At 55.5% G+C, this 10871-nt stretch overlaps 1 protein-coding gene across 1 annotated transcript; it reads right to left on the bottom strand.

The window, feature by feature from the left end:
• Positions 1-1141: 1141 nt before the first annotated feature.
• FGF19 (fibroblast growth factor 19) lies at positions 1142-6339 on the bottom strand. Its single transcript, XM_066360347.1, has 3 exons — positions 5987-6339; positions 5474-5577; positions 1142-2252 (listed from the first exon to the last, which is right to left on the bottom strand). The coding sequence occupies exons 1-3, from the start codon at positions 6225-6227 to the stop codon at positions 1938-1940; spliced, it is 660 nt and encodes a 219-aa protein (XP_066216444.1). The 5' UTR covers positions 6228-6339; the 3' UTR covers positions 1142-1937.
• Positions 6340-10871: the final 4532 nt, after the last annotated feature.

The raw sequence follows: 10871 nt of genomic DNA, 5'->3' as shown, positions 1-10871 counted from the left end.
GAGGCTTATAGGGAGCAAACCAAGCTGCTTTGTCTAATCGATAGCCATATGGATAAAGAGGTGGTCCACACGTGTGTGTGCACACGCGCGCACACACACACACTGGAATATTACTCAGCCATAAACGAAAGAACGAAACCTAGCCATCTGCAAGAACGTGGACAGAGCTAGACAGTGTTGTGCTCAGTGACATAAATCAGAAAGAGAAAGACACATGCCGTCTGATTCCACTGCAGTGTGGAATCTGCAGACAAAACAGAAGCCCTCACAGACACAGAGAACAAACTGACCCGGTGGGAGGGGGTTTGGGGCGCTGGGTGAAAAGGGGGGTAGGATTTAGAATAACAAATTGCCAGCTCTGTCACAGTTACAGGGGTACAAAGCACAGCACAGGGAATATAGCCAGTGATACTGTAATAACAGGGAATATAGCCAATAATACTGTAATAACTAGGCATGGTGTCAGGTAGATGCTAAATTTACTGGGGGATCACTTCATAAATGAAATGTCTGACCACTGTGGCGTACACCTGAAAGCGATATGAAATACTGTCAACTATAATTGGGAAAAAAAAATCTGATCTAACGCTTTGTAGAAGACACAAAAATAAGGACATAGCTAAACCGCACGTGCTGGGCCCCGCCCCCCGGCCCCGCCCCCACGCTGCTCTTCCCTCCCACGTCTGGTTGGGTAACAGAACGCATCACTGATACAAACTCTGCTTTAATGTAAAAAAAAAAAAAGCCAAACTCTATATACAACACATAAATACAATTTGGGGGTATAAATAAAGTAGGAAAATAAAAGAGCTGTGCCTATCAAACAAAATAAATTAGTCATAAATAGCACGTTGGCGACTAAGTGCTGGGAAAACTCAAAGTCCCCGCTGCTTCCAGAAGCTACTGGTAAGATTTGGGGCTTTCAAATCTTCCTTTTTCTGGCTTTCGAACGAATCGTGCGGGCTCACCTATGGTTGAAAGCAGCCCGGTCCCCAGCACGGTGACTTGGTGTCAGGGAAAAGGGCCAGGGCATGGAAGCAGCTTTGGTCTCTGCTCTTCGGGGTTCAAGATACACAGCGCTGGAGAAGGAGCCAGCGCCCCAACGTGATGGGGGACCTGGGGTGGGGGGCTGGAGGAGGGGGTCCATCTCAAAGGCCTCGTGTGACACCCACTACCCGGGCAAACCCAATTCCAATTCTCGGGACTCTCTTAGTCACTGAGGCAGAGACTGTGCCTTCGTGTCCTGGCCCTCTGAGTAGGTGGCAGAATGGCCTTTTGTCTTAGGGGGAACCGGCCTGAGCCCGGGACAGTATTGGCTGCGCGCAGGACGCGGGCCGTCAGAGGAGAGCCAAGGAAGGGGTGAACTGCCCCATGCTGCAGGCTCTCTATTCCAGAACCAGCCACTGTGGGGCGTCCTCCCCCAGGCTGAAGGGGAGCTCTGGACCCATCCTAACAAGTGTGGTTCAGTCAGATTCGCCTGCTGCTCAGAGTTGATCGCCTGTACATGAGTTTAAAATGAGTGTTTTTCTTCTGGCTGCCCCCTGCTGGACATTATGGTAGAAATCTGCAGAGAATTCAGCCTTGGCTTAAGATAGAGGAGTTCCCCGTCAGTGGAGGTATTCAAGTGGATCTGGGGCAGCACATGGACAGCACCTGTCCAGCAATGACCCAAGTCAGGGTAGGGAGCTGGGGTAGTACTTGGGGAGGAGAAGGGGGAAGAAAGGGCTTACAATTTTATGATCATACAAGTCTATCCCCTAGAAACTGGCACAGCCCATGTCAAACTGTCTATATGTACAAGTTCTAAGTGGTTCTATTAGAGCTAAATAGAACATGGGCCTCGGGTTGTTCTTGCAGAAGCACAGCCAGAGCCTCCTAGGCAAGCGCCACAGGCCGCGGGCCCGGCCTGGGGGTGGGGGGAAGGCCAAGGGTCTCAGTTACTTCTGGAAGCTGGGACTTTTCACCGGCCTCAGTTTGTTGGCGATCCCAAAAGGGTCCATGCTGTCCGTCTCCAGGGGCGAAGAGAACGGGTCGGACTCCGGGTGGTCCTCGAGGTGCTCGGGTTCCGTCGGGGTCCTGGGCAGCATGGGCAGGAAGTGGGACAGCGGCAGGAAGCCCCTGTCCTTGTACAGTTGCCTCTGTCTGGCACTGCTTAGAGAGACGGGCAGCTGGTGCTTCTTGGACCGATACACGTTGTAGCCGTCGGGGCGGATCTGCTCCTCAAAGGCGCAGTCCTCTGGCGAGAACTGAGGCTGCGGAGAGAACAGCACAGGCGGCCATGAGCACCAGTGGGCGCCCCCTTCCCTGGGGGTCGCGCCACTGGAAGTAGAGATTGGTACAGGTGGGCATCGGTGCCACATCCCACTGCTCAACCTGAGCTGTTAGTGTGTGTGTGTGTGTGTGGGGGGGTGTTAAGGGTTATAAAGTATGGTATTTTAAATATAAAGGTCTTGAAAGTACTTATTTTTATACATAGATTTGTAGTTACTAACTTTTTTTTTTTTTTTTTTTTTTTTTTTTTTTTTTTTTTTTCATTTTTCTGAAGCTGGAAACAGGGAGAGACAGTCAGACAGACTCCCGCATGCGCCCGACCGGGATCCACCCGGCACGCCCACCAGGGGCGACGCTCTGCCCACCAGGGGGCGATGCTCTGCCCATCCTGGGCGTCGCCATGCTGCGACCAGAGCCACTCTAGCGCCTGAGGCAGAGGCCACAGAGCCATCCCCAGCGCCCGGGCCATCTTTGCTCCAATGGAGCCTTGGCTGCGGGAGGGGAAGAGAGAGACAGAGAGGAAAGCGCGGCGGAGGGGTGGAGAAGCAAATGGGCGCTTCTCCTGTGTGCCCTGGCCGGGAATCGAACCCGGGTCCTCCGCACGCTAGGCCGACGCTCTACCGCTGAGCCAACCGGCCAGGGCTGTACTTACTACCTTTTAATATACATTTATAACACATCATTTCAATTCATTTTTCAATTACATTCAACATACAATACATTATAATTTGTGAAGTGATCACCTGGTAAGTCAGGTACCCATCCGAGAGCACAATTTCAAGATCACTGACTAGGTTCCCGCTGTTGTATTTTAACAGTTACACTATATTAAGTACATGTTAAATATAAAATTAACTGACATACTAATTCTGTGTACTTTCTGTATAAATTTACATCTGCACTTCATATCCCTTTATAATTTACAGCCTGTAAACACAGACACACACACACACACTTTGGCTCGATTGTGTGTATTACTCTATTATCTTTATATACTTTGTATCGATCCCTTGTGTTTTCTATACAACTCACTTTTTAAGCTTCATCTTGGTCTGAGCAATTAACAGCCATCACTCAGAGGCAGACTATGCACACGCGCCCCTCCCTCCCTTGACCTGAAACACCTAAGTGTGGACAGGAAAAACTCCCTCCCTCACAGTCCGTAAGCACTTTCGGAAACACGGCTAAACTGTTATCCTTGAGGATCCGTCTTTTAATTAAGAATCACACGTAATCCTATCAAGAATCTAGTCCCCATTTAGACCCAGAATGACCGAGAGACTCTCGGGCCTTTTTGTCTGGGGCCCTTATGAGAACCGTCAGCCCTCTCCAGTTCCTCCAGCCCAGGCAGCCTGCCAGGATCCGCCAGATAAAGGCAGCCCCCTCCCCCAGGCCCAGGGCAGCGCCTGCTCCCAGCGGGGAGTGGTGGTGGTGGTGGGGGGGTGGCCGGAAATGCGCTGCGGGGGAGGATAAGCAGGGCCAGGTCCCAGACCATTCACAGTTGATTAGGAGGTGCCAACGGGCAAGTTCTGTCTCCAACTAGAGTGTCATTACCCCTTGTAGACAGAGGACAGCCCCCGGCAGGGAGCCAGGAGGGCTGGGCCGTAAGCAACCCCGGGAAGCACCCAGTCTCATTTCTGCCGAAGCCAACAAAGGTCGTTGAACTGCAGGTGGGTGAGCAGCGCGTTGATAAGGCCCTGATAAGGTCCGCAGCCCAGGCACGGGGGATAAAACCACCAGACAGCAGGAGGGGGTAAGTGCAAATTGACAAACAAACAAGGAGGAATAACACCAAATGGTGAACTTTCTTACTTCGGCTGGTTATGTGGGAGAAATTGGCATTTCATTCTTTTCTGCATTTGGAAACAGAAAACGATTTCAAGTTTCTAGGAGAACGTAGACCTTTTTTTTTTTTCCCCCCCTTAAGAGTAAATCCTCCATTTTTGCTAAACCATGCCCAAGGGATCAAGAGGCAGAAGTGGGTTTTAAGTACCCCCCCCCACACACACACAGGCACTTGGAGTAGAAGAATGGAGGGTTAGACTCATCGGCCCGAGCAGGACCTCCCATCATCCTTGCCCGCCCCCAGCCCCCCGCCCCCCCTGCCCCAGTCAGTAAATAGCACAATAACTAAAGTTGCAACTAGGGTTTGAGCGGCTCTGGGTGTCGGCTTTCAGCAAGCGGACCACCTCCTCTCTTTCCCTGCATTCTAGTCCTTTCACCAAGGATTCCAACATAAAACCTGAAACGCAGACTCGGGATAAATGAACTAAAACCGCTGTCAAGAGCTTCAGCCCAATTTTGAAAAACTAAAAAAGATTGGCGCTGCGGGAGAGGCCGGGCATCTGCAACTCTTGTGCGGAGTGGTGACATCCCCCGAGGCGCAGTCTCCGCCCCCCGTTCCTCCCCTGTAGCTCCTGGCCCAGCGGGGCTGCATTGAGGCTCCGTGCCCCACCGTGCCCCGCCGGGACCTCACACAGTCTCCACTGTGAGACCCGGGCCAGGAGGGGCGGAGGCTCCCTTTGAACTCTCAGTCTTTGTTCCCGGTGACCAGAGACCCAGCATCTGCACACTTCCTGCCCTGAGACTCCCGTGGGTACCTGGGCCATCCCGTCCCATCCCATCCCTCTAGCCCTCCGCCCCAAAGCATTTTCCATTTTCCGTACAGGTGAGCGGAACGCGAGGATGCTTTGGGATATTCTGATGCGTCTGTACAAACATTTTTCTAATAGATAAAAATTAATTTTAAAAGTATATCTCCAATCCCAAATGTCATTCTTTCTTATTTGTTTGAAGATTTACCTTTTGAAAAGGATCCGAGTTGTGGATACACCCTTTTTCTTTTTTTTTAAGTACTGCAGGGAGGGGAACGGAGGCGAGGACCACCCACGAACAGGCCCAGACTGAAAGGGCCCGAGGTGGCTTTTCCTGTTTAATTATCAAAGAGAGCCGAATAACGGGTTCCCTTCTGGGTTGGTTTTTGGCTCGATTGAAAATGCAAAGGCGTCTTTGAACCATTAGCCAGCCACTGACTGGACCCTAAACTTCCGTAGAAAAAGTCGGACATTAAATTAACCCAGCCCATGCAGTCTTCCCCTCCGACCTCGATGGGGCCTGAGCGGAGGAAGCCAGGGAACCCTGTCTTTGATCCAGCGCGACCCACGCCCTTCCCTGCAAGCCCCCGCCACAGCGCGTCACCTACCAGCCCTAGCATCCTGCCGTCGCTTCCCATACACAGGTACCGGACGCTGTGCACGCCCTTGATGGCCACATTCCGCAGTGCCACTGCCCTGATTTCCACCAAACCTGACGGGAGAGAAGGAAAAAAGCTGCAGGCAGGACCCACGGGGCCCACGACACGTGGGTATGGTTGGTGCAAGCGCCTGTGCCCCCTCCCCATTTCCCCATCTCCTCCCTCACACTGGGGGTTCGAGAAGGGGCTGTAACGCCAAGGTGTCAAGACCCGGGGTTTCTCCGAGCGTGGGGTCCGCGGGCGCCAAAGGGGAATCAAGGAAAGGTTAACACATGGGTGCGGTAGGTTCACGCCCCAGTATGTCCTCCCCTAGGTCCGCGCGCTGTCAGGGGACCCGGGGAGGAAAAAAGAATGCGGGTGTGCCAGGACCTGGCATTCCCAGGAGTGAGGAGCCCGCGGGAGTAGAAGGAGCTGAAGGGAAGAAGGGGCGCTGGACAGGAAGGGGACGCGGCGGGCACTCACTGTGCGCGCTCTGGCCCCGCGCGCAGTCCACTGCGCCGTCGCTGCGGATGCGCAGGAAGCAGCTGGAGGGGCCGTGAGGGCCGGAGGTGTACAGGTGCCGAAGGCGGATGGACTCCCCCCAGCCGTAGTGCACGTGCGGCCCAGCGTCGGAGAGAGTCAGGGGGCCCCCGGCTGAAGCCAGCCAGAGGCCGGCCAGCACCAGGGCGCGGGCCACCACACACCAGCTCCGCGCGCCTTGCATGGCACTCGCCTCTGGCTCCGGAGCAGTTCGGGCAGCGGGAGTGCAGAAGGCTGTGCCTGACGAGGTGGGGATGGCCACAGCCAGCCGTGCGCTCTGGGTGCGCAACGCTGCTGCTGCTCCGACGGCGCGGCGGCTCCTGGCTGGCGGCCTTATATAGTGTGCCTTACCCTCCCGGCGGGCGCGTAGGTGCCCACTACACCCGCGCATTTCTTATCAGGATTGCATCAGGCCCCCGCCCCCCACACACACCCACTCACACCCCGCCTCCGGCCCCAGCCCCCTTCCCGGGCCCTGCCCGGGTGACCCCGCCCAGGTCGTCCGGATGGGGCGGGGGGGGGGGGCAGAGGAGGCCCCGCTTCGCGGTAGGGTTCGCAGGAGCTCCTCCCCGCGGCTCGGTGGCGGGGCCGGCAGCCAGGTCGCTCTTGACTGGGCGAGTTTGATTTTATAAAGCAATAAAGGAGACAACGGAGCCCCGCCTCCAGGCCGCGGCTCCCCAGGGAATGCGCTCGTCGCGGGGCGCTAGTAGGGGCGGGACAGGAACCCCGGAACCAGAGACTGGCAGACACTGAGTTTTGCATCCCTCACCCCGGTCAGGAAGAACATTGCCTCGGTTTTAGGGCGTTCTTCCTTAAAAGCCTCATTCGCTCCATCCCACGACGGTGCCAACCCTCCTACCCCGGGACGTAAAGCCGTGCATTAGAATTTCCCCTTTTTAGTTCGGACCCCGCCGAGTTCTCCCTACTTCTGTTCTCGCGATCCTTGCCCCTCCTCCACCCCCGGCCACTTTTTATCCCGGTAAATTGTACCCCAACGGGGGGCCAGGCGCGATCTCCGCCCTCACAGAAACAATGGGGGCGTCGCGCGGGCGCCACTAGGTGGCGCTTCAGCCCGGGTTTCGGCCTCTGCTCTTACCCGCCTGCGGTCCTGGTGGAGGGACCTTCTGGGGCAGATTGAGAAACTGATTTACCAGCTCGGACCCGGGCGCTTGGAGCAGCTGAGCCCCAGTGTTTTTGTCGTTGACCCAGTCCCTGGGTCTCTAACCGCAGCGCCGCTGTGGAGAGGTTGGGGAGCTCCTTACCTGGCGGGGAGGGCCAGAGGAGCCACTATACACGCTGCTGGGGTGGGGCCGGCGCCAGGTGGGGAAATTGAAGTAGCCCCTGCAAACCAGAAACCTCCTCGAACGATGTTCTGAAAATGGAAACAGCCTCCAGAGAATGCCCTGGCGGAAAGAGAGGGGGTCTCCCCCGGGGGAGAGGGGGGGCGGCTTTGACTCAACACCAATTCTTTGTCATTATTCCTCCAGCCCTCTCCCCACCCCCAACTGCTGGGTGTGGGGCTCCAGGAGGTTGGATCTGGGGAAAAGCCACACTAGCTCAGCGCCAGGGCGATGGGAGAGCAAACGGTGCAGACACAGGGAAGGAAGGAAAGCCGTACGTGCCAGGCCTGATGAATTTCAATGAGCGAAGGCCACGTTCATACCCCAGTGACTGGCGTTAATGACGGAGCCCGCAGAAAATGTCACCAGGAAAGTCTTTAACAAAAAAAAAAAGACATCATCTCAAAGGCTTTAACAGGCCAGGGACCCCCGCGCTGAGTGTCTTGGTTCAGAAAGCCGTGGCTTCTGTTAAATCTAATTACTTCCCCCCTGTGGCTTTAAATCGACGGCGGCTCCTATTAAAGTTAATTACCCTCCCCTGCAGCTCTCGTTTTTAAAGATCTTGGATAAATGCGGGGTCTGAGGAGGGTGGCAAGGGGCTGCAGGGAGGACGCCCCCAAATCGGGCTGGGGGGAGGAAGGCAGACGCCAGCTCCTGGCTCCGCCCCCTGGCTCCACCCCCACCCCTCAGCGGCCCCTGCTCCGCTCGCGGTGGGAAAAGAGTGGCCGCTGTGATCTATGTGGGAGCTCAGGAGGATGGCGCGCGCGCGCGCGGGGGGGGGGGGGCAGTTTTCTATTCTGCTGCAATCACTTAATGGGTGTTTTCGGTTTTAGTCCCCATGGCATCCTGCCCTTCCTTTCCACGGAACAGATAGGGGACCCTAGAAAGTGGTAGAGGGACCCAGAGCTGCACAACCTGTAAATGGTGGACCTGTCATTTGAACCCAGGCCGACAGGCTTGTAAATCCAGGCCACGCTGTGTGGGGGGGAAGCGGTGTGGTCTCCTTGCAGGTGCTCGGGCTCCCGGGTCAGATCAGACCCTGTGCCGCAACGATCTGTACCCGGTCGTTCCCTGGGCAGGTTATGAACTTGCTGGGCCGGTGCCTCCTCGTCCCTGCTCTCAGCCTCATGCTGGGATCACAGGGGAGAGTGGACATAGAGTGACAGCTGCCTGCTCACTTAGTAGGGTCTGTCTGTGGTATCCCGGGCATTTTGTAGTCACAGCAGTGCTCGGAGAGTTTAGGTGACTAATCCCTGTTCCATGTGAGAAAAACTGAGGCTCACAGAGTTGGCCAGGCACCAGGTGGGCGGGTTGACACCCAGGTGGGCGGGGAGGGAGGGGGAGCCTGCGCAGGTTAGTTGGTGCCCTTGGTCTGTGGTAGGAGGAGGCCTAGAGGGGCCGCGGGAAGGCGGCGCCGGCCAGCAGGGGGCGCTGCGGCTAAGGCTGTCCAGGTGAGATCTACCAAGTTGAAGAAGGTGGGGACCTGTTTCCGAGGCTCTCAAAGCACCCGCGAGACCCCGGCCGCCCTTAGTGTCCTGGGGTTCGGCTGGTTTTTATTTTCCACGCTGCGTTCGATTTGGTCCAGGTGGCCGAGCCAGCTGACTCGCGCCGGTGAGATTTCATTCTCTGGATGGAGCGGGCAACGCTAGCCGGTCGTCAGCCCAGCTGCCCCTGCTCAGCCCAGGCACGGCCCTAGCGGTCTCAGGCCCAGATGGTCAGGAGGGCTTGGCTTGGTGGCTTTGTTCCGGATTCGATGTTCGCTGGGGTAGTTTTAACGGCCCTAATAAACCCTTTTCCGGGGGTCGCCCTCCTTCAACCCAAGCTTGTCGCGGTGGCTCCTCTTGATTGAGTAGCAAATGAGAGATTGTCATCCTTTCTAACCAGTGTCCCGGCAGGAAAAAAAAAAAAAATCTTGTTCAGCCTCACTTCCAGTATTTGCGTTATGGGAATAATCGTTTCTCTTCTCACCTGGCGGTTAGAAATTTACATGACAGTGTCAAACGTGTCTTCTTAAGCACTTCCCTGTGCCCCTCCCAAAGTCCCATAAACATTTCCCATGCACTAAATGCTCACCCAAGGCCCCTCTGACACCAGCAGATCTGAGCGGGACTCCTCTGGGTGGGCAATCTACACCCTAGTGTAGGTCTTTTCCAGTGCCCCTCCCATATCACACGGAGAGGACACCCTGGGAGATGCTCTCACACCTGTCCACTCTCAGAAAGGGAACCCCTGGCCCCATGGCCTCTTCCCCAGGTACGCCTGGTCCACGTGCTGGATCAGGTGGGTCGTGGCAGCTTTCTCTGGAGGTCAGGAAACTACCCTGCTTCTGCACACACTAAGGGCTACACGGCTCCCTCCAGACTGCTTTGGACGAGTCTGGGATTGTGTTTAAAATGCAGCCACCAGCAGTGGCCCATGTGGTCCAGGAGCTGGGACTGGAGGCCTTTCACTGCCAGTTTACCTGCCCTCTCGCCTCCATCCCCAGGGCCGGAGACCCACCACTGGCTGAGCGTCCCCTGTTGGGCAGCACCTGGGTGTGTGCGTGTGCCTTAATTGGTCATGTGTGGTGACAGGTGCCAGCATCCTGGCTGTAAAGCCACTGTCTGTCCATGAATTTTTTTTTGTCCCCTTATCTCCATCATCAAAATAGAAATGTGTTCCGATAGGAAATATTGTGACCTGTCTGTGTACCTAATTAAGGAAAACAAAATGTAGCTGAACAAGACAACATTGGTGGTGCTAATGGTGACTTTGCTTAGAGTGGCAAAATTAAAATATTGAAATTGGGAAGTACTGGGGCCCCAGGCCTGTGAGTGCCGACTTCTGTCCCTGTCACAAGCCTGCCTTGCAGGTGGAAGGGTCACAAGCCACTGGCTGGCTCTTCTTCCAACTTGATACACAAAGTGATGTTTTTTCCCCCCTCTCTCTCTTCAAAACACCAATGACCTTCCCACAGTGCGCGTTCTCTTTCTGCCCTCAGAGGTCACAGGGCACCCTGAGATAGGCACGCCCAACACAGTTAGCTGCAGGCTTGATGTGTACGGGACACTGTGCTGGTCGTGATGATGATGATGATGACGTCAGAAGGGGAGTGGCTGACACTCAGGAAGCCCTCTGGATGTGCCCAGAAGTGCACTAGGCACTTCTACCCTGTTTAATTCCCGCAGCGCCCATTTTAAAGATGGAGAAAGTGAGGCTCAGTCATTGCATCTTGCCCAGAGTCACAAAGCTAATAAACAACAGAGCTTGGATTTGAATCCAGGAATCCAAGTCATGAGCCTCTTCCTTACGCTCTATTTTAAAAAAGAAGAAGAGAAACCGAAGCAGCCTCTTTTTCAGAGAATGGAGATGCCCGCCCACAGCCAGGTCCACAGTAGAGCCAGGACCCTGACCTCCGGCTTCTCAGCCCCATCTCTGTCCTCTGCCCCGATGTTTTTGCAATGGGGGGGGGGGTCATCTGCGTCCCCGTGGTGACTCCAGCAGGACCG

Source organism: Saccopteryx leptura, chromosome 1 (genome assembly GCF_036850995.1).
Source record: "Saccopteryx leptura isolate mSacLep1 chromosome 1, mSacLep1_pri_phased_curated, whole genome shotgun sequence".
Taxonomy (NCBI): Eukaryota; Metazoa; Chordata; class Mammalia; order Chiroptera; family Emballonuridae; genus Saccopteryx; species Saccopteryx leptura.
Note: the sequence above shows the minus strand (reverse complement) of the source record. Positions and strands in the feature narration are given on the sequence as shown.